This window comes from Lagenorhynchus albirostris, chromosome 18, assembly GCF_949774975.1.
Source record: "Lagenorhynchus albirostris chromosome 18, mLagAlb1.1, whole genome shotgun sequence".
Lineage (NCBI taxonomy): Eukaryota > Metazoa > Chordata > Mammalia > Artiodactyla > Delphinidae > Lagenorhynchus > Lagenorhynchus albirostris.
In genome coordinates, this window is record NC_083112.1 from 61223730 (window position 1) to 61248353 (window position 24624).

Sequence of the window (24624 nt, forward strand, 5' to 3'; positions counted from 1 at the left end):
TCACCAGGTATCACCCTGTACTTACCCTATCCCACAGTCAGAACAGGCACTATCACATACATTTTATTAAAGATAAAATTGATGTTTAGGGAAGTTAAATGGCTGATTCAATTGGTACACGAAAGAGTCTAGGTTAGAATCATTGCCTCCTGAGTTTGCTAGTCAAAGGTAGACATTTTTGGTTTTCCATGATCAGTATTGTAATAGGCTGGATACTGGCCTCCAGAGATATCAGGGACTAATCCCTGGACCTGTAAATGTTACTTATAAGGAAACAAGGTCTTTGCAGATGTGATTAAATCAAGGATATTGCAATGGGGAGATTATCCTGAAGTATCTGAGTGAGCCCTAGATGCTCAAATATGTCCTTAAGAGAGGGAGGCGAAGGAGATTTGAGATGTACAAAAAAGAGAGTGTGACTGTGGAGTCAGAGACTGGAGTTACTTGCCCACAAGCCAGCAGCCCCCAGAAGCCAGCAGAGGGAAGGAACAGTCTCTTCTAGAGTTTCTGGAAGGAGCTCAGCTTACCCTATCTTGATTTCAGCCCAGGGGTTCTGATTTTTCTTATTTTTGGTATCCAGAATGGTGAGAGAATAAGTTTCTATTGTTTTCACCTACTAATTTTGTGGTCATTTGCTACAGCAGTCATAGGAAACTAATAGAAGGAGGAGGTGCGTGTTCCTTTATCCACATTGTTACTCCCATCCTCCTCAAGAAAATTCCCCTTGGTACCTGCCAAAAGACTCACAACCTGCTAGCATAGTACTAGTAGTAGTACCAGTAGCTAGTATGTACTACTACATACTGTCATTTATCAGATTTCTGGTTATCATCTCTAACCAACTCAAGATTTTATTACTGACTTTCTTTCCCTTAATTTCTCTTGCCATCATTCTTGGCTACCTCAGTCTCCACTGATCTATCCAATATTCTGGCCTCCACACACGCCCTAGTTCACATTATTTTTCTTATTCAAGGAATATTCTCCCACAGTTCCCATGCCCCCTCCTCAGTCATCAATTTTTATTTGTCTATCAAAGTACTCCTATCAGCAAATGAACATCCAGTAAATTCTCCACCCTCAAAAAACCAGAAACCTTTGACCTCATATATCCCTTGGGCATCGGCCTTGGTTCTCTACATCCGTTGCAGGAAACATTTGCAAGAGCGTTGTCTATAGTTGCTTCAATGGAATAGTACTCAGCCATAAAAAGAAATGAAATTGAGCTATTTGTAATGAGGTGGGTAGACCTAGAGTCTGTTATACAGAGTGAAGTAAATCAGAAAGAGAAAGACAAATACTGTATGCTAACACATATATATGGAATTTAACAATTCCTGTTCTCTTTTGTGCTCACATTCTGCTGAGGTAGATCTTGCCAATGTCAGTAAGAGCAGTCTGTCTTGTCAGTTTCCATGGTCAATTGTTATTCCTCATCTCAGTTGACCTCTTAATAGCATTGAGATGATGGATTACTTTCTTCTACTTGAATCACTTTCTTCCCTTGGTTTCTTGCACACTCCACTTTCCTGATTTTCCCTTTCCTTCATTGCCTTCTTATTCCCATTCTTTCTGCTGGCTACCCTCCTTTTCCTGAATCTCTGCACCCTTCCCAATCTTCTCTCTTTGGGTTATTTCATCCAGCACCATGACTCATCAGTCTCAGATCTATATCACCAACCTCAACTTTTCCCCTGAGCCAAATTATTATTGTTTTATCTAACTGTGTATTGATAAATGTCATTTGAATTTTTAATTGGCATTATCAATCTTAACATGTCCAAAATAGAACTTTTAATTTCTAACTCACACCGTCAACACAGTGCATGCATAGTCTTGCTTATCTGAGTTAATGGCACCAGTGTACATCCAGCTGCTGAGGTACAGACTTCAGAATTACCCTTCATTTATCCATTTCCTCTACACCCTACACTTGCTGTACAACAGTAAATCCTTTTGGCTATGCTTCAGTACCTATGGCCAGTGCCATCACTTTTTGCAAGTTGGCCCACGACCACTGTAGTCCAGCCTTAAGTGCCTGTCACTCATCTTATTACTTATGTTACTGAAGCCCATTCCCTGGACTCCCTGCTTTCAGTCATGCCCCTGCCCCAACAGTTGATTCTGCACACAGCAGCCACTGTGATCCTTTAATATGCAAACCAGATCACATGTCTCCATGTTTAAAATTATTCAGTAGCTTCCCATTTTACATATTAAGCCCCCAAACCGCTTTCCATGGTTTTGTGAGGCCGTTGTGATCTCTGCCTGCTTCTCTGACCTTTCTCTCCATCACTCACTGGTCTCCAATCACACTGACTTAACTTTTGTTTTTTCCAAAGTCAACAAGCTTTTCACAGCTCAGAACCTTGCATTCCAGTTCCTCTGAACCTGCAAATCACTCCCCTCTCCTCATGGCTGGGTCTGTTTCATCATTGAGGTCTCTGCTCTGCACTGATTTTATTAGTTACACAAGTGCTTAATTGAGTTTAAACTCTTTGAAAAATCATAAATTGACTTTTAGGAAATAAATGATTATAAAATGATATTAGAAATAGATGTGAAGCACCATGATGACCAAATTAATGGAGAGGGAAATGAGGAAGGAGAAAAGTTGAGAAAGCATTTTTCCATGCAGTGCTTATCCTAGGAGACCAGATTAATTACCAATATGTTAATTCTTGGTGATACAGATTAATATCACACTCACTATTTATTTGTATAGATGACTAATTTCTGAAGAATGATATTATAAATCATACTGTATAACATTTAAAGATATGTCATTAAATTAACATTCTGGAAAACTTAACTACACATGAAAAAATTGAGGAAATATGCAAATGTCATAGGGGTGAATTCAGTATAAACATAGAGTGGAGAAATAGGTAATTGCTTCTTATAATATCTTCAGAGTAGTTATAATGATCTTCTGATAATTAAATGAATTATTATATGTGACTGTAATAAAATAATTGGAAGGCATTTTTATTAAAAAAAAGTAGGAGGAATTACAATTCATTGTAATGTGTGTGATAAAAACTGACTGAGAAATTGCTCTTAAAATGATCTAGCTATCTCTTCATCTATCTGTAATGCAGTACAGCGGGATACATAGTTTTTGGCACAAACTAGCTCTAATGTAGCAGGATAGTAATGAATTATCTGTTGCAGTAACAAAATCTGTGAGTTGAGAATTGTAATGCACAAATATGTAAATTTACTCTAAAAATTTCTCTTCAACACAGATACACATTGTAAAATCATCTGATTATCCATGGTTGATATGATTTAATCTTTCTTCATCTTTTTCATTGCTATGTTTGAGGATGTCTGTGGCCTTAAATTATAATAGGCACTTCAAATTTTGTATCTTAAAATGTTCACATATAGAAAATTATAAAAAGTATGAAAAGGGTCATAAAATGTCTGTTCATGTCATGCTGGGGAGGTTACTATAACAGTTATTTCATGATCATTAGTTTTGAAATCAACTTAATCTTTAAAGCAATAAAAGCCCCATAAATATTGTTTCTCCCATTGCAAAAAACCTACCTGCATGTAAATCTTCACTGACTTTTCAATGTGTCAAATTTGATTTCAAATCAATATCACCTGATTTTTTTTCTCCACCAGTTTTATTTAAATTTAAATGCTTGATTTAAGCATCAGTAGTTCTTTGTACCTATAACAAAATGTCTCTAAAGGGGATGTGGGCTGGAAAAAGTTAATATAAACTTTCTAGTCATAGGTGTTTTGTTGTTAAATTTTCACAGAATGTTAATGTTGAACATTTAAGTAGATGCATGGACACCAAGGGGGGGAAGTGGCGGGAGGGTGGTGGTGGGATGAATTGGGAGATTGGGATTGACCTGTATACACTGATGTGTATAAAATGGATAACTAATAAGAACCTACTGTATAAAAAATAAATAAATAAAATTTTTTAAAAAAAGAAAATTTAAGTAGATGCAGATAAACTTCATGCATTCCAAATTCACTTTCTACTTAATGAGATAATACATAAATTAATTTTCTCATAAAAAATTGAGAAATAATGGGAGAAATTATGTTTTTATTCAGTCAGTGATTAGATTGTAGCTTTTAATGCAATCTACCACTCTTAGGCATTAAAAGGATAGTTGGAACTTCCTGCCTTGATAGACTTGATCTGATATCACTGAAAAGAAGAGCTTGTTGAAATTCTCAATGGAAATACAACAAAAAGATCATTTTTCCTAGACTATTTCTTAAATTCCTTAAGCAAACCTAACAAATGTTTATTCTAAATATATGTTACAATTTTAGGCACATCAATAAAAAGCTATTACTTGTATAGCTTGAGTAAGGGGTATTTTTTATTTATTAAAACTTTGTAATCAAAGCAACTGTATAGTTTCTCTTTAATAATTAAGTAGATCTGATTAATTATTCAGCACCCAATCTACCTTGGATTTATAAACGCTGGTTTTGTATGTCAGTTATTCTTTTTTCAGAACTGCAAAATATTTTGTTCATTTGACAATTCCTTTGACAAGTTTAAATTCTTGTTAAAATCATAATGTTAATTCCATAAAATGAAAGCACTCAACTTCGTGGTAAACATAGTAGGAGAACAAAATGATAGTTTAGCAAATTCAGAATTAATACAAACAACTAATTTTAGTAAATTCAACTTCTGATTTTATGAACGTTTTAGAAAAAATTACTAACAAAATTATCCAATTAGCTGGCTTCTAGATTGCTCAGTTACTGATATGTGTTTATATATTAAAATTTATGAAGTTATTAGGCCCAAAGATTCATAAAAGTATGTTTATTCCTAAGCATTAAAGAATCATATGTATATATTATAGAACAACAGTTCTCACAATTGACTGAATTTAAGAAATGTTTATTCATAGAATCACAAATAGACACATTCAAAAACACGTAACATATGTTTAGGGAATTCAATTAACTGGAATATGTCAATAGCAGATTTTAACACAGATTGAAAGAAAAATCCTTATATTGTGATGGGTTAATAGCATAGTGAAAATCTGTTGTAGAATAAATATTTTTAAAAGCCATTTGTGTTCAGTATTTAATCAGATGTTGATATCTGGGAGTGTGCAATCTCTTATTCAAAGGGTGGTAAAATCAATATATCGTTAAGAAAACTAAAATTTTAATGTGTACAATATTAAGGGAAAGTTTTTAAATGTTGCTTTAATATGACTTTTTAATTTTTACCAGTTATTTAGTTATTTTGTTTAAAAAATAAAACTAAATCAGAGGAAAACTAGTCTGAGGTAAAAAATTGTAGACCTTTTCAGAAATCTATTTTTTAATTATTAACTCAAACAGTAGTCAACTTAGTTTATTGACAGTAGTGCAGAGCAGCCTTATAAAGAAATAACAATATTTAGAAATACTTTCCTCATTTTTATTTTGAATGGATGCTCCTAAATATTAAATATATTTTCAATATTGCTTTCATAAAATAAACTTGCAAAACCTACGAGTTATAGCATCTGAAAAGATAAATCCCATATATTCCTGAGTCATTATAAATTATAACTTAATGGGAATGGAATTTATAAAGAAACACTTTACTTTTTACTTTAAAATTTTTTTAAAAAAATTGTGTCTTTGAACATCATTTAGAGTTGGCAGGAATCAGATGGAACGCTTGCATTGCCTAGGGAAGCATTCTACATTAACTGTACAGGGAATCGTATGGCAGATATCAATGACACAAATGCAGCTATAGCACATACCTTAGAAAACCTGGTGGAAAGCATGTAAGAGTGCCTGTGATATATGGGTTTCTTTAACTCTATCCTTATCTTTTAAAAAACCCTAAATTGTTTGCAAACATTGCTATTTAACCATTATTGGTAAATAAAATCATTGCAACTTCACAATTCATAGCCACAAATTGCTGAGAAACAAAATGAGCCTGTATTATTGAAGAAAAAAATACAGTCTCAGCAGTTTTATTTTAGTTCCAACTGCAAAGGTTTAATTTCCTTTTCACACTCACTCCTGTTGGTCTGTGGAGACAGTGTAGTGGCTGAAATTGCAGCTCTGGGGTCAGACTGTCATGGTGGAATGCTTGCATAGAGAACGTGTCTCAGATTACCTGCAACTGCAGTGTTTCAAAACCTGGCCAGATCGAAAGTATCACTGGGGCTGCTTGTCACATAGGGGCTCCTGAACCAAGACAAATCTACTGAGTTGGAACTCCGGTGCAGAGACCCAGTGATGTGTAGTTTCCCCACACAGCCCAGGTAATCAGGCCATTTGGGGAAACCTGGTGTTAATGCAGTCTCACTTGGCAGGGCAGCTAACCTGAACTGAAGGCTTCAGTCACCCTACTAATTCCATTCTTTCACACTTTCATTGAATACATAGTACGTAGCTTATTCTCTAGTGGGCGCTGGAGAGGTGTGGGTAAACACAGGAGCCCTGCCTAGTTGACAATCTTGTTTGGAGTGCTCTGTGTTGCAATAGAGTTGCAACATCCTTTAAAGCTGTCCCCTTTGATTGTAGGGTAGGGGCACTTTCTTAGTTCCAGCTGCTGTAACAGAATACAGTAGACTGGGTGGTTTATAAACAACAGAAATTTATCAGGGTACCGGCAGATTCCATGTCTGGTGAGAGCCCACTTCCTGGTTCACAGATGGCTGTGTCCCCGTGTGGCAAAACTAGCAAGGGAATACTCTGGGATCTCTTTTGTAAGGTCATTTTTGTAAGGTCATTAATCCCATTCATGAGGGCTCTGCCCTCACGACCTAATCACTTCCCAAAGGCCTCCACTTCCAAATACCATTACATTGGAAATTAAGTTTCCACATAAGAAGTTTTGGGGGGACACAAACATTTAGTCTATAGCATGCACCTTGAAATACCACACTAAAGCTGGGAACTCAAGAGGAATCAGTCTTGGAATAGAATCAGAATACATGGTATTGTATTTTATCTGCCTGTGTTCTTCATGAAATTTTTTGTTTGTTTGTTTGTTTTTATGACATTATGGCATATTCATGACACATTTTCACTTCATTAGTAGCTCTCCCTGCAACTTTGCTTTTATCATTTCATTTTATTCTACTGTTCATCTCTTTTTATAATATACTCAGTGGTTTGATTGCTGAATTATTGTGTGGTCTTTTACAACCTAATTTAAAATAACTGCAAGAGTGGGGTTATGGGAGATAATTTTATTGATGAATTTTATAATTAATTATATATCGACACAGTCCAGTATCATATTTAGGCTAATTATAAAATGTAATTACTAGGATATCCGAGGTGGTTGGCTGCTGTCTAAAGCTATCATTTTGAAATACAATTTTCACTTGCTGATTACTATAACCTCCTTTAATTTGTGGATAAATCATTCTCTGTTCTTTCTCTGGAGAAATTGATTTGGAAGCATTCATTATAGAAGTAAGATAATGAAATATCCCACAGTAAAGCCTTTGAAGATAAGATGATTAAAACAACAGTTGATAGACAGTTCAGAAGGTGGTCACACACTTACTTATTTTCATCAGTTAATGCAACTTATGATTTTCCCACTGCTTAACAAGGTTTGACAATTTTAAGGATGGTTTAATCATGAAATGTTTTATTTTCTTTTTAATTTGAACATTCTGGAAGCCTGACAATTCTCAGGTTTCCCTTTGGGAATTTAACCTCTCTTTGTAGTAACTAGTCTATAATCTACTAGCTTTCATTCTGAAAAAAAAAAAAAAGAAAAGAAAAAAGTAAAATCATAAAAATACAGTAAGTGTTGAGTCAAATATTTAATGTCATTGTCTTTTATAAATAATGAACTCATGATTGGAAATTGTTCTCTTAGTGACAATTTTTTTCTCTCGTTAGCAGGTTATGAATGACTATGAATAAAATCAATAAGAATTTACTATACATGTAACTTCTTTTTGATTTCTGCACTTTTTGTGTTTGATCCTAGGAAATACATATCTATAAAATGTGTGTGTCGTGTGTAGTGCCCACCTTCCACCAGGCGTTATCCTTGGGAAGCTAACTTGGGTTTAGTAGGCTGAGCATTGCCATTTAGATTCTTAGGTTAGTTTTGCTGCATTAAGCTCATTTACTGTCTGGAGCAGATGGATGAACAGTGTTAATGTGAATACTAAGCCTTTGCATCCTTTACTTCTGCTTTTGTTACAGAAACCCTTGAAACTCTCATCAGACAAGCAGAAAATTACACCAGTATACTGTTCTGCAACACCTACAGGAACATGGCCTTAGAGGCCGCTGCTTCCGTCCAGGAGTTCTTCACTGATGTAGGGCTCTATTTATTTGGTGCGGATGTTAATCCTGAAGAATTCGTAAACAGATTCTTTGACAGTCTTTTCCTTCTAGTCTACAATCATCTCATTAACCCTGGTGACAGTTCCCTGGAATACTCAGAATGCATCCGGATGGCCCGCCGGGACATTAGTCCATTTGGTAATATTCCCAAAAGAGTACTGGGGCAGATGGGGCGATCGCTGCTGCCCAGTCGCACATTTCTGCAGGCGCTGAATCTGGGCATTGAAGTCATCAATACCACAGACCATCTGCACTTCTCCAAAGAGTGCAGCAGAGCCCTCCTGAGGATGCAGTACTGCCCGCACTGCCAAGGCTTGACTCTCAGTAAGCCTTGCATGGGATACTGCCTCAACGTCGTGCGAGGCTGCTTGGCACACATGGCAGAGCTTAACCCACACTGGTATATGTACATCCTGTCATTGGAAGAGCTGTCAGATGCCATGCATGGGACATACGACATTGAGCACGTGCTGCTGAACTTCCACTTGCTCGTTAATGATGCTGTGGTGCAGGCTCACCTTGACGGACAGAAATTATCGGAACAGGTAAGCAGCCACTCAGTGTTTACTGATTTCTTAGAACTCAACAATTAGCTATATATTACATAAAGTGTGTGGATTATAAACACATCATCATGTACTTTAAATTATGGCAGCTTAACAAGCTAATACTTTAGGAAATAGTAGGAGAATGCATGAGTTATCATATTCAATTCTAAATGTATTTTACATCTTACATAAAAATTTTGGTTAGCTAAAATACCAGTTCCTCCTCTAAGTAGAAGTCTTCTTATAGGGTTAGTTCAGTGAGGTAGAGAGGGCTCAGTTTTAAAATCAGGACCAGTATAGACTTGGTTCTGCTGTCTGCCAGTAATTCTCAAGTCCCTTAGCTTCTCTGAGCCTCAGTTTCCTCACTGATAAGAAGAAAATAGTAACACATAACTTTCGGAGTATTCTTTTTTGGGAAGATAGGCAATCGTGTAGGCATACTACCTAGTATGGTGCCTGGTACTCCAAAAATGGGTAGTTATTGTTGGCATTTCAAAAGTATTCAGCTTTAAAATAGAAAATGCCAGTTGTATAGTCATTAAATGAACACTTGATATCTTAGGTTTCGAAAGTGTTTCTTCAGAGACGCTCCAGAATCTGGCGCCATCGTGGTGTGATGATTTTTTAAAACATGGTATATATGGCATCACAGTGCTTTCTTCCAGGGAGACTTTAAGAAACAAAATAATCAAATCAAAGGACATAAGAGTTTTCTATTTCACTCACCTTCTGTAGAACCATTTCAAAAAATATTCCCAGCCCCTTTAGTAATAGTTCTCACATCCTATACAGTGAAGTAAGACACACTGTTGCTGTTTATCCTAAATCTTTTGTCCTGAAATAAAATTATACTCTTAGTGCCAACAGAGTACATCTTCCCACCCTGGCACTGATTTACTGAATTAATAAACATTCTCATTATTGGCTTTGTAAGTCTGTTCCTTTCATTCATTTCCAATAGAAATTGGATATGAAAATCTTTATGTCCAAGCACATACCCCACCTTTTCTTGCTAACTTCCAAGGTCTTTGCAGTACCTGTGTGAGCCAATATGGTACCTTTATGCAAATTAGAAATGGTGTCATCTTTCGGTGGATGTCATGCCATGCTGTGGCTCAGCAGGTCCAGCGTGAGCTGGATTTCACTTCTCACTCCTGATTCATTCAACTGGGTATCCTTATGTAGTCAACAAGGCTCCCAACCATATGCAATGGTCCTGGTCTTTTTGCAGTATCTCATTCCTTTAGGGAGATCATACATGCACCAAAACTTTTGCAAGGGGTATGATAAACCAACTCAAAATGAGGTTTATAATAGAATTCTAAGGTTTCATGTATTTCATAGTTATGAGGAATAAGCATTTAGGGTCAGGAAACAAAACATCAATAATATTGAGTATCTCCAGAAGGAAAACAGGTACAAGAAATCTGAAACCAAGTCTAGATTTGAATTATTATATAATTTCGGACAAGCCATTTAACCTTTCAGGGCCAGAGTTTTCTAATATATATAAGTGAACTGATTTTTAAGATTCTTTTTCTTTTTTTTTTTTGCGTTATGCGGGCCTCTCGCTGTTGTGGCCTCTCCCGTTGCGGAGCACAGGCTCCGGACGCGCAGGCTCAGCGGCCATGGCTCACGGGCCCAGCCGCTCCGCGGCATGTGGGATCTTCCCGGACCGGGGCCTGAACCCGTGTCCCCTGCATCGGCAGGCGGACTCTCAACCACTGCACCACCAGGGAAGCCCCAGGAGGACCTTTTTGTATCCTTAAAATTTATCACATAGAAAAATATCTACTTTTTCTATTCCAAAGGCTAAACTAATACAGGTTTGTAGTTAGATAGACATGTTTCGACTCCTGAGTTTCCTACTCATTAGTCATGTGGTCTGAACAAGCTACTAAAACCCTCTGAGTCTGTTTTGTCCTGTGTGAAGAAGGAAGTGATGGTTTAAGTGACACAAGGTAAGGCTCTGACATTCGTAGGTACTTGGTACCTGAGAAGCTTGCTTTATTCTTTCCATATTCTAGGACCAGCCCTGAGCAAACCTCGGTGAAGCAGGTTACTTTAGTATTATAAATGATTAGAATCATCGTCATGCTTGCGTTCTATAAATAAATTTTTAACAACATTTTTGTCATATGAAGCTCCTTGGTGGATTTTCAAAGAGCATTCTTTCCTTTAAGCAAATAATTCTATTTCATTTAATAAATGGTCCTTAACTATCTTGAAAAACATCAATTATTACTAATAAATTGTAGATTCTTTTCCAAATAAAACAACTGAGACATTCTTTTTAACTTATGGTGACAGAGGAGAAACTGACTTTAAATTCCTTGAAAATTGGCTCATTATATTTATTTCTGCCAACTTCAAAGTGATTTATAAGCTGTTTATCAAGCTTTGATAACCAGTTCACACATCAATGAATTTAATAAATTCAAAATAAATTACTGGTGAGCCAGCAAATAATGACTTTCTCACATTCCCAAAGCAATCTCTGAGATCTAGTACTTTCAAGTCTAGTCCTCAGTAAATACGTACAGCTACTTTAAGAAATCCATAGGGGTACCTGATGTATCATACTTCCGTTGGATGAATTTCAACTGGAAAAAAAAATTCTCAGTTTCCTGAGAAAATTATAAATATCTTCTATTTGGTAAACCATTAAAGAAACAAAATCTAATTTATAAGAGAGCATTTCAATTTTATAATCGTTCTGGGGATTAAGACAAAAATCTAATAAAGCATTAACAGAGGCCATCAAAGTATGGAGATTAAAAGCACAGACTCTACTCTCAGACTGGATTTCCCATCTGTCTCTACCACTTACTAGCTGTGAGTTTGGGAACTTGATTATTTAATCTTTCTTGAGTTTCCTCTTCAGTGAAATGGGGCAATAACAAACACTACCTACATCATAGAGTTCTTATGAGAATAAAATGAGCTTCGGTTAGTGTCTTATACGTGGTAACTGTTTAAAGCCTACTAATTATTAGTACATATGTTCTTTATAAATACTTCATTGATTTCTCTGGTGTTTTAAATGCTTTCAATGTGAACACCTCTTTCTTACTGTGGTATAGAATTCAAAAAATATTTTAAATGGGCATTTAACGTAAGTGGGTAATTGTAAAGATGTTCCTTGAAGGAGAAGAAAAAACTGGAATTTTTATTTATTTAAATTTATTTATTTATTTTATTTTTGGCTGTGTTGGGTCCTTGGTGCTGCGCGTGGGCTTTCTTTTAGTTGTGGTGAGCGAGGGCTACTCTTCATTGTGGTGCATGGGCTTCTCATCGCGGTGGCTTCTCTTGTTGCGGAGCACGGGCTCTAGGCGCGCGGACTTCAGTAGTTGTGGCTCGCGGGCTCTAGAGTGCAGGCTCAGTAGTTGTGGTGCACGGGCTTACTTGCTCCGTGGCATGTGGGATCTTCCCAGACCAGGGCTCGAACCTGTGACACCTGCATTGGCAGGCGGATTCTTAACCATTGCACCACCAGGGAAACCCCAAAACTGGAATTTTTATAAAATATTATTTAGAAGTCTACAATGTGTTTTAATATTAATGGATATTAATTGCTAATTATTTGATAACAGTAATTCCTTTGTGAGGAAATGATTGAATGATTGATTTTTTAGTAGGAAATGATTTAAAGGATTGAATGATTTCTTGGTAGGAAATTATTGATTTTGTAAATAAAAACTTGATATTTTAAAAAATTATATCTGCTATTAATTAAATTTAGAATATTAGTTATTAATATAATTGAATGCTTTAACTTATTAAAGAAACGAGAATGCAGGATCTGGGTTAATTCCAATGTTTCTACCTCTTCTAAATGGAACAAATGTTACCAAGAAACTCAACTGAATGTTGAGTCTATACAATTTTAGAAATAAAAAGGTTTTTTCAGCTTTATTGAGATCTAGTTGACAAAATAAAATTCTTCTTTAAATATTTGGAAGAATTCAGTAGTGAAACCATCTAGTCCTGGGCTTTACTTTGTCGAGAGGTTTAAAAAAAATTTTTTTTAAATTACAGATTAAATCTCCTTATTCATTATTGGTGCTGTTCAGATTTTCTATTTTTTAATGTCTCAGTCTTGGCAGGATATATGTTTCTAGGAATTTATCCATTTCTTCCAGGTTATCCAATTTCTTGGCCTATTATTATTCATTGTAGTCTCTTACGATCCTTTGTATTTCTGTAGTGTCAGTTGTAATATCTCCTCTTTCGTTTATAATTTAATGTACTTGAGTCTTCTCTCATTTTTTTCTTACTCTAGCTAAAGATTAGTCCTTTTTCTACCTTTTCAAAAACGAGCTCTCAGTGTTGTTGATATTTTCTATTCTTTTTTTCTGGTCTCTGTTTCATTTATTTCTGCTCTGATCTTTGTTATTTCCTTCCTTCTGGTAATGTTGGGCTTAGTTTGTTCTTCTTTTTCTAGTTCCTTGAGGTATAAAGTTAGGTTGTTTATCTCAGATCTTTCTTTTTCCTTAATGTAGGTGTTTATCAGTATAAACTTTCCTGCTTTTGCTGCATCTCATTAGTTTTTGTGTGCTGTGTTTCCACAGCTGGGAGTTGAGGGTTCCCTCTAGCCTGTGCTACCTGTTTCCATGTGGGTATTTTCTCATTTGCTTGATGTGCAGGGGTTTCTCAGCTAGTTTCTAAAATGGCTCTGTGTATACAATAGCTGTACATTCTATGTATCTTCGGGAAGAGGGAACTTCCTAGGGAAACGAGGAGCCTCCTATAATGGGAATTGCTGCCACAGAAAGTTTCTGTTTTTAAGTCTGTACTGGGTTCCAAAGCATAATTTCCAACAATAAAAGTCCCACTCTGTATTTGTAAATAAAAAATCAGTTTTCCACATCTCTTACCTTTGCACTGTTAGTACAGTTTCAGCTGATTGCATCCCGATTACTTTAGGATAGCTATGTACTTCAATTTCCATACCTTTCGAGATTGAGTTTAAGGTGAACTGTACACACTAATGCACTCTAATTAAACTACATTGTTGTGATAACTAATATTTGATCACTGCTTCTCTACACATCGACATTTATCTGAAACTGTAAAATGAAAGCCTAATAAATTAATTATGTGTTTTTAGGTATCTCAATGACATCTTTATATATAAATTGAAAGGAAAATTAAAATGATAGCCTGGGTTATTTATGGTAAAGCACTAATTTTATTTTATTTCTTCCATAGTGTGGTATATATTTTCCTAAAAATCACTCTGTATTCAATTTTACATAATAGGGACTATGGGACAAATAAGGTTAAGGCAACACATTACTCTCTCAAGTCTGTGTCCTTGAAATTGCCCCTAGTGTGGGAATGGTGGGTGGTATATACATTCCAAAGATGGGGGGTGGGGGCAGGTAAGGAGCCTCTGATCTCCTGGGTCCCGCTCACGTGTCAACTGGCAGTCATGTCCTCTCGATGACCTCTTCCAACAATATACAAAAAGCCAACAATGCATTATTTCTGAAGCAAAGTTTATTTTTTTAGGAGCTTTCATTCACGTATATTTTTGTACTTGGCTAACAGAGAATAAAGGGCTGTGACCAAAGGTTATAAATCAGCTACCTGTGGACAAAGTTTATGAGTAGGTGGGCAAGACTTCATTGAAAATATCTTCATCATGTCATTTGATATATCTTGATGACATCTTCATCAAAATATCATTTTTACCTTTGCCTAATTTTTGTTTAACTGATGGGTTGGGCTAATGTCCAACTTGTAATTATTATATTGTTCAGATGAGCTGGTTCTTTTGAGGAATAAGACTGGAGCTTGACAAGAGAAAAGGGAAAGGCATAAGAATTAAATTAGCAACAATTGAAGGGGGAAGACATAAGCTTCTAGAGCAAAAGTAAAAGCTCAGACAGAATCCAATGAAAGTGGGCTAACTGAAAATAGAAAAATCTATAAGCTAATAGCAAAGAAAAGGAAGATTCATTAGACTATGAGAAGGTCATCCAGTCCAACTCATCATTCTAGATAGAGATCACTTTGAAAGGTTTTCACCCACTTAATTCTGGATACTAAATAGTGACAGGGAGCTTGCTCTTACAGAAATGGTAGCAGTAAAGCATGTAGCAATAATTAGTGGGTTTTCCTCTCAATGGTAGGCCCATTGAGTTCTTTTCAGATGTGGAATGAGACAAAATTTTCTGACTAGAGTTAAGTCAAAGGGTAATCCTATTGTCCATTGATTTTCTACTCAAACATAATGAAAAATTGAGATATTTCTATAATATTTTCAGCTCCAGCTGGTAAGAATTTTCTTTACATGCCTGATGAGATCCAAATCCTTCATATTTTGGAGACTTGCTCCCTGCACATGTGGATCATGGGAGGAGGGGGTGTCCTCTTTGGCCCTTTGATAACCTCTCTTGAAGTGATTGGCAGTGGTGAGGACCAATCAAGATCCAGGTACCTCACATGTAAGTCTAAATTTTTTTAGGAACACATTGGATAACAAGCTTGCATAATTTAAGGATAGATATTTTATAAGACTTTAAAAATATTGCATGATTAATTTGTGATTTTACCTTTCTGAGCAAGATTGTGGTATGAATTACTTGAGAATAAGCACTGATAATCATGATTCTTTATTTCTACTTAATTTCCTGGGAAAGAAAAAAAATTATTCAATGTCTTACGAAGCCCTGAAGTCCTATAAAGGGAAAGCTGGACACAGATCTCTGGGAATAATGGTCCATCAGGTTTGTGGACAGCTCTAGTCGTTGGAGAGTTCACCCTTATGGTGAATGAATGTCTGCATCTTCAGTTGTCCTGCCTGGTACTCTAGAATGGAATGCGTTGAAGATAGGAACTCAATCTTGGACATCTTACACATCAGCTCTGTGAAAGCTATTACTATGCTCCTTGCCTGATAGCTTCTTCTTTGTAGGCTTTTGACTCCCTTTTTATTCAATTCTTCTTTACATGCTTTCTTGTTAAGATCAAGATTTTAACCACGCAGCTCTGTCTTTCTCTCCTGGAGGACCTGCTGACCGAGGATGGAGTCGGCCACGGTGGAGGGAGCTTGGGGGTTGACAACTGGTAGACTTCAGGCATGAAATTTTTCATTCCCTCACCGTCAAAGCCAGATGCTTCTCCTTCCTCAGGGATCTGGAATCTGGAGGATTCCTGATTGTAGTCTCAAGACTCTATCAAATATACTTTTTAGGAACTCGGGAATGGAAGGATAGTTTTCAGAACCTTTAAATTTCTTTCTCAATTTTTGCATCATGTATGCCTCTGTTTTGTTATGTCGTTGAGGTTTCTCTGAGCTAACAGAACTCTTACACCCATAATATGAGCTTGTGTCTTCTGGGAATAAGAAGGTTTTAATAATAACCAGCGATTCTTTTTAATTTTTCTGAAATAATTTTTGCTTGAATTTTTAAAGTGTGTAGCTGTTCATATACATTACTGATGTTTTTGGCTGGTTCGGAACAGCTCTCCTCTACCTTAAATGGTATAAATTCTCTCTAAATTGGATACTGCATAAAAAATTGTTTTTTTTCCTTAAGTGCAGCAAGGATGCGATATTTCTGTTGGAGTTTTTGCCTCTCCCTTTTTGCCTGAGTGTTTTCTGACTGCAACAACACTTTCTTGGTTGGAGATTTTTAATGCTTTGATTTTTAATGCAGATAATTTTTAAGTGCATTGATAATTTTAGCTTCTGCATGTAATTTTGTGTACATTTGCTGTCTTTTTTTTTCTTTGAGAGTTTGTAAACTGGTATTAACTCAGTCTCATAAGTCAGCAATCTTTTGTCTTCACCAATTAAGAGGTCTCCATTTTCTGATGCCTTTGACATATGCAGTTCCACATTTCCACACTTCATGTTGTCCTTCCCCAGAACAGCAGCCCAATATCTCCTCTCTAGCAAGTGTTCATTTAGAGTCTTGATCAGACTCTCTTTATTATTAAAAACTCAATCCAAAGGCAAGGTTTTATGAGAGATTTTTTTTTCTTCTAAATTAATTTTGCTCATTCTTCCCTTCCATTTTTGAGATTTTATGAAAGCAGCTTTATTCTTCTCTGAAGGTTGGAATTTACCTCCAAAGACTCTGTTAGTGCTACCTGAAGCTGTCCTCCATTCTTCTGATGGATTTTGAAGGCTTTTTTGGTTGTAACCTTGTTTCGTTTGCTTTGATGTGTTTCCTAAAATATTTAATCTTGCTTATAATGTCAGCCAGCAGCTGAACTTGTAAACATTTAGATTTTTCTCCTTTCTGTAAGTATTTGGCTTAAGCCCAAGTAAAGAGATGTAGCTTCTCAGCTCTTTATTCATGGTCTTCACATTTCCCATGTCTTAGAGTAAGTTCTCAAGTTTGGCTTCCAGTCTGGGTGATTTAAGGTCTCCAGACTCTTTCCAAAGTAGCTAAATTTCTCAATAATTTGATATTTTTCCTTTAGAAGGACAGACACTCCAGTGGGCAGTTTTTTGTGTCTCCTTGCATAGAAATACAAAGTTTTAAGCACAAAACCCTCACTGTGACTATAAAAGCCATCATCACTCACAGCATTTCTTGGGGATCTGGGCCTGTGCTAAGCTCCTTGACAGCACTGCCACTGCTGGGCATGGAGTCTCCAAGGTTCAGTATCACACAGAGCATCACAGCCATCAGTGGGCTCCCCATGGCCCCCAAGGCCACTGATGACTCAACTCAGGCTGCCACGTTCCTATGGCCATAACAGATCATACAGCCCTGCACTGAGAATTCTGCCCAGAATGTCCATGGTGCATAGAAACCAGAGCATTCCTCACTGGAAGTGGTATAAGTGACGAGAAAAACAGTGCCTCTCAAGATGTGCCCCCCGCATCTGAACCCACAATGTCAGCGGTCACATCACATGACGCTGGGGTACCGACGAGGCTCCATAGGGCAGAGGGGATGGCCAACAGCTCCGGCCATACTAGGTGTTTCCTGGCTGCCCCAAGAACTAAGCAGGGAAATGTCTTTCTGTGTCTGTAGTTGTTTATGTTTGGGAAGCTCCATGGTGAAGGGCTGCAGGCCCCCGACAGTGGCCACTGATCCTCTTGTTCTTCAATGAACTTTTCATTCTGTGGCTTTGGAGATCTAACCCAGCCCACGATGATCAGAGAAGACTCTGGCTCTCCGTGTGCCCTTGGTTTGTGTCTGGCTCGCCTTGAGTGTGTAGGGGCCAAGTGTGTGAGTGGCCTTATGATGGGCCCTGCGTAGGGTTTTGACTCACTTCTCTGTTTTCACATTTAACAACTAAAGAAGAAATCATAGGAATTTTCAAAGTCTTCACATTTCAAGAATGTGCAGTCTAACTGTGATCTTTTGTTCCCCTTCCACTTTTCTTCTCTGTCTGAGCCCACAGGGACTGCGTGGACCAGAAGGGTTAGTGGCTGACATCTAACCCTTCAGCAGCAGAGACAGGTAGACTCTCCTACCTTTTAAAATTGAGGCTTGCCTTCTCCTTACTCCATTTTCAGCTATCTCTGTGTGTTCATTTGGAGACTAGAATAAGTAGACGGAACCCTCTTGGTGTCAAAATTACGCAAGGGAAATATAAATAGTGATAAAAATAAAGCCAGGAAAAGTGCGTGGTAGGGTGTGAGAGAGTCAGTTTTAGGCTACATACTAAATTCATCAATGACCTTGAGCTGTATTTGTGTGTACTATATGAATAGTCTTACCTGAAGAAGATCCCACCTCATTACATCAACCAGTAGTAGATGCTTGATGCTAGATATCACTGTTGCGCAAGGAACTGTGCATTTCAAGGTGACCTCCAGGTTTTAATCTAGGGTTAGGAAACCTTTATCCTCGAACTGGATAGAGAAGGATTCTAAAAAAATCCACCATGTTGTCAAATGATAGGTGGTTATAGCTTCCGTCAATAAAGTAGTAAGTATGGGGAAAAATAATCCAAAAAAATGAAAAGAAGGCAAACATTACTCAGTGCTATTTCTGTGTATAAGGACCTTACTATGCTCTGTAGAGTCAGATGTTACTTTACGGAAGATCGATACATTACAAATAATTTTTGTCCTGTTGAATCACAAGTTATTTTCATCTGATAGAGAAAGCAAACTGGAGAGTTATTGTTTTATTTACCTGAAAAATATTAATCATCTTCTACATCTCATTTTAGAATAATATTCTGGGGTTCCTTCTTTCACTGACTATAACACTGGTATGTACTGTCAAGCAGCTTTACTGGGCTGTTTTTCCCTCATTAAGGAATTGAACAAATATTTCACAACTGCTCGTCATATGTTAGTTTTTCTTTCCTTCTTTCCTTCTTTCCTTCTTTCCTTCCTTCCTTCCTTCCTCCCTCCCTCCCTCCCTCCCTCCCTCCCTCCCTCCCTCTCTCCCTCCCTCTCTCCCTCCCTCCCTCCCTCCCTCTCTCTCTCTCTCTCTGTCTCTCTCTCTTTCTTTCTTTCTTTTTCTTCATTGGCTCTTCTTTGCTGCGCACAGACTTTCTCTAATTGTGGCGAGCGGGGGCTACTCTTCGTTGCGGTGCGCAGGCTTCTCATTGCGGTGGCTTCTCTTGTTGTGGAGTACTGGCTGTACAGGCCAGTACAGGCTTCAGTAGTCGTGGCACAAGGGCTCAGTAGTTGTGATGCATGGGCTCAGTCGTTGTGGTGCATGGGCTCAGTAGTTGTGGTGCATGGACTTAGTTGCTCCATGGCCTGTGGGATCTTCCCGGACCAGGGCTCAAACCTGTGTCCCCTGCACTGGCAGGTGGATTCTTAACCACTGCACCACTAGGGAAGTCCCCATATGTTAGTTTTAGAGTCACATTTTTTATCTTTTTGAAAATTATACTGTGACCTCTCACATTGAGAAAAAAAGTTTCTAGAAAAGTTATTATAATGGATGGGATTCTTTGGAAGTGACAGGAAATCAAATTCATTTAAACCTTCCTGGGGGGGGGTAATTATTAAGTCACATGACTAAAGGTCAAAAGGTACAGGTAGCTGAAGATCTGACTTGATCTATTTCCTCATGAATGTTATTAACATGCTTCTCTACTTCTCAGTGAAGCTTTAGTCTGTCTTGGCTTGTTTCTCAGGCAGACCGTCCCCAAGTGCTAACAAGGTAGGCTATACAATCGCTAGGCTCATCTTTGTGTAGTTTAGCAAGAATAAAAACAGAACTTATTTCCCATGGATCAAAATCGCTTATATGCTTGCTCATTGCTTTGATTTTGAGCCCATTCATCTCTCTGAACTATCTGCTCATACTCTGGCTGGACACCCTTGGGTCATTTTCCCACCCTGGAGGCATATGTGGGGTCAGCTGACTTAAACAGGTCAACAGAGAGTTGGAGTGGGTATTCCCAGAGGATGAATGGAGGACAGCAGTGAAAACAGAAAACAAAAAAGAAAAATCAAACAAATAAGAAATGAAGTATATGTTATCATAATAAAGGATGCACTTCATACTGAATGTCTTTTAGGAATGTGCCAAATAGTATCGACATACACGTAACCATGAAGTAAGATACAAACGTAATGGAAATAGACATTCAAATTAAAGCTAACACATGATGGAAACAGAAAACTAAAAAATGTTAGAACTATTATATAGTTCCAAGAGCACAATGGAACTTCTGGAAGCATTTGTTTTAAAATCAGGAATAAGACATCCCTGTCATGTATTACACTCTCCGAGTTAAATGTTTAAGTGGAGGCACTAATTAATGTAATTAGACAACACATCAATAAAAAGTAACCTAATAAAAATGGGCAAAGGGTTTAAAGAGATGTTCTCCAAAGAAGGTATATAAATGGCTAATAAACATACAAAAACATATTGTCATCATTAGTCACTAAGGACGTACAAATCAAAATCATAAGGAGGCAGTTACACTTCACACCCCCTAGGATAGCTCTAAGGTAAATGATAGACAATAACAAGTGTTGTTAAGGCTGTGGAGAAATTTGGACACTCACACGTTGCTGGAGGGATTGTAAAATGATGCAGCCACTTTGGAAACCAGTTTGACAGTTCCTCATAATGCTAAACATAGAGTTATCATATGACCCAGCAATTTCATGCCGAAGTATATACCTAAGGGAATTGAATACATATGTTCACAAAAAACTTATATGTGGATATTCGTGGCGGCTTTATTCATAAGAGCCAAAAGGTGGAAATGACCTAAATGTTCACCAACTGATAAATGGATGAATAACATGTTTTATAACTGTACGACGGAACGTTATTTGGCAGTAAGGAAGAATGCAGTACAGATACATGCTACAATGTGACTTAGGCTACAATGATTGAACCTTGAAACTATGCTATGTGAAATTAGTTAGTCACAAAAGACCACATATTATGTGATTCTAATTATATGAAATATTTAGAATAGCAAATTCACTGAGATAGAAAGTAGATTAGTGACTACCAGGGGTGAGAGAATAAGGAATTACTGCTAATGCATATAGGATTTTTGCAGGGGAGAGTGATAAAAATATTGTAAAATTACACAGCAGTGATGGTTGCACATCTCTGTTAATATAGTAAAATTCACTGAGTTGTGCATTTCAAAAGAGTGCACTTTATGGTACATGAATTATATAACAATAAAACTGTTATAAAAAGTTATAATATATAATTTTGAAAATTGACTCATACAGATTGAAAACCAGTATATTCCAGTGAATAATTTCCATTTATACATTTGTTCTTTTTATTCGCCTATGCTTCTTGAGGCTTTGGGAACTCAGAGGAGCAATGTTTCTTTTCACTTGTCATCCAAATGACACACTAAAAATGTTTTCAGACATTTTATCATGAACGCTTCAAGGTCCTTCAGAGAAAAAAAATGTCTGCCCTTATAGTAAAGGTGTTTTCCCCATAGACGGTAAACTTTTAGACCTTGAAAAGCTGTTTTTCTCATTCAAGAAAATTTTGGGTCAGATAAAAATGGATAAAAATGGTGGATAATCTCGTTCATTTATCTGAACATGCAACAGATGTATGTTGCGTCTTTCAGTGTACCAGGCACCGCTAGACACTGAGTTTATACCAACTGGGCCTGCAGCTGCCCTGTTAGAACTTACAGTGAACTAATTCATTTTTCCATAACCTTGTTAGCATCTCAAGTCTATTCTCCAGACAGAAGTCAGGATAATTTTTCCAAAATATAAACTATATTATATGTAAAATCTTTCAGTAGCTTCCTATTAACCTTAGAATAGAATCTGAAAGCCTTTAAATTGACCTTTAATGCTTTGCATATCTGACCTTTACCACCACTTTACCCTCATCTTGAACCACTCTTTCTTAAAAAAATTTTATTTTATATTGGAGTATAGTTGATTAACAATGTTGTGTTACAGACCTACTAGAGAATGGACTTGAGGATTTGGGGAGGGGGAAGGGTAAGCTGTGACAAAGCGAGAGAGTGGCATGGACATATATACACTACCATATGTAAAATAGATAGCTAGTGGGAAGCGGTTGCATAGCACAGGGAGATCAGCTCGGTGCTTTTCTTTTTTTTTAACATCTTTATTGGAGTATAATTGCTTTACAATGGTGTGTTAGTTTCTGCTTTATAACAAAGTGAATCAGTTATACATATACATATGTTCCCATATCTCTTCCCTCTTGCGTCTCCCTCCTACCCCTCTAGGTGGTCACAAAGCACCGAGCTGATCTCCCTGTGCTACGCGGCTGCTTCCCACTAGCTATCTGTTTTACGTTTGGTAGTGTATATATGTCCATGCCACTCTCTCGCTTTGTCACAGCTTACCCTTCCCCTCCCAATATCCTCAAGTCCATTCTCTAGTAGGTCTGTGTCCTTATTCCTGTCTTACCCCTAGGTTCTTCATGACATTTTTTTCCCCTTAAATTCCATATATATGTGTTAGCATACGGTATTTGTCTTTCTCTTTCTGACTTACTTCACTCTGTATGACAGACTCTAGGTCCATCCACCTCATTACAAATAGTTCAATTTCCTTTCTTTTTATGGCTGAGTAATATTCCATTGTATATATGTGCCACATCTTCTTTATTCATTCATCCGATGATGGACACTTAGGTTGTTTCCATCTCCTGGCTATTGTAAATAGAGCTGCAATGAACATTTTGGTACATGACTCTTTTTGAATTATGGTTTTCTCAGGGTATATGCCCAGAAGTGGGATTGCTGGGTCATCTCGGTGCTTTGTGACCGCCTAGAGGGGTGGGATAGGGAGGGTGTGAGGGAGGGAGACGCAAGAGGGAAGAGATATGGGAACATATGTATATGTATAACTGATTCACTTTGTTATAAAGCAGAAACTAACACACCATTGTAAAGCAATTATACTCCAATAAAGATGTAAAAAAAAACAAACAAAAAAACAATGTTGTGTTAGTTTCAGGTGTACAGCAAAGTGACTCAGTTATACATATACATGTATCTATTCTTTTTCCAATTCTTTTCCTATTTAGGTTATTACAGAATACTGAGGAGAGTTCCCTGTGCTGTACCATAGGTGCTTGTTGGTTATTTGTTTTAAATATAGCAGTGAGTACATTTCAATCCCCCAAATCCTTCTTCGCTGTAGCCAAGCTGGAGTTCTCTTCACTCCTGTAGCATACAGTCCTCTCCTCAACTCCTGTCACTTACATTTTTCTGGAAGTAGGCTCCTTCCCAACCATGCTCCCCAACACCTTGATCTGCCTGATGATAGGGATGCTGCTCATTTTGGTCTCATCTTAGCTGCTACGAACCCTGGGAAGCGTTCCCTGGCCTCTGTAGAAAAGGTTAGGTAACTCTTTATTATGTTCTAGTAACGCCATATCTTTTTCTTTACAGCATTTTGCATACATGCAATTATTTAACTATTCACTGATGTTTTATATTGAATTGTCTGTGCCCAGAGGGCAGAGACTAGCCATTGTGTTCATCACAGTATTTCTAGAGTCTAAGTCTTGATGGACACGTTGAGTTCTTTGATGAATACCTGTTGATCAATGGTAAATCTGGCCTTTCTGCTGCATTGTTGGGACTGTTGGAATTGTCTCCAAATTGATCTCTCTGCTCCACCTTTGCTTTCTTTGTGTCTACATGAAAAAATCCAGACTCCTTAGCATGGTGTGCAAGGTCCTCTGGGTCACGATAACACCCTTCCTCCTTCCGCAGTTTCATCCTATTTCTCCTGACCTGCCCTCCTTGCATTCATGTTTCAGATTAAAGTACCTCACCCTTTCCCCTCAGCCCCTCGTGGACTGGATTATTCTTCTACTCTGACCACCTTACCAACAAAACTGGAAGCTCCTCTAGAGAATTCACTGGGTCTTTTTCATTTCTTTATCCTCAGTGCCTACTAAAGTGTCTGGCAATATTTATTGACCTGAAATGACCTCCAGACTCCACAGTGGAAACGTCTTGATTAATGCACTGAATTAGATTTAATTTCAAGCATTTATAATTTTTCAATGAATGTTAAATTACTAGCATTTCATATCTCCCGTGAGAGCACAGCAAGGCAATTGTGATAATCTATGATTCTTTAATGAATGCACAAAACGCTTCCATTAAACTTTTATGTAGGTAAATACTTTGGCATCATTAACGTTATATCTGCATTTATCTTAAGCCCAGTCAGAAATCCCATTTATCAAATTAGGCTATTGGAAATAAGGGGCAAAGCAAAAATAAAAAACATTAATAACAAATCTTGATAGATATGCCCGTAAGTTACTCCACATACTTCTGTGAGTGATCCTACACCAAGCCC

The 24624-nt window shown here is 37.3% G+C and overlaps 1 protein-coding gene across 1 annotated transcript in view; it reads left to right on the forward strand.

The window, feature by feature from the left end:
- Window positions 1-24624, forward strand: part of GPC5 (glypican 5) — a 1366876-nt gene that overhangs the window by 232767 nt on the left and 1109485 nt on the right. The window contains exon 3 of the mRNA XM_060129314.1: window positions 8188-8876. Coding sequence (XP_059985297.1) covers window positions 8188-8876 — 689 coding nt within the window. The remainder of the gene's footprint in view (window positions 1-8187; window positions 8877-24624) is intronic.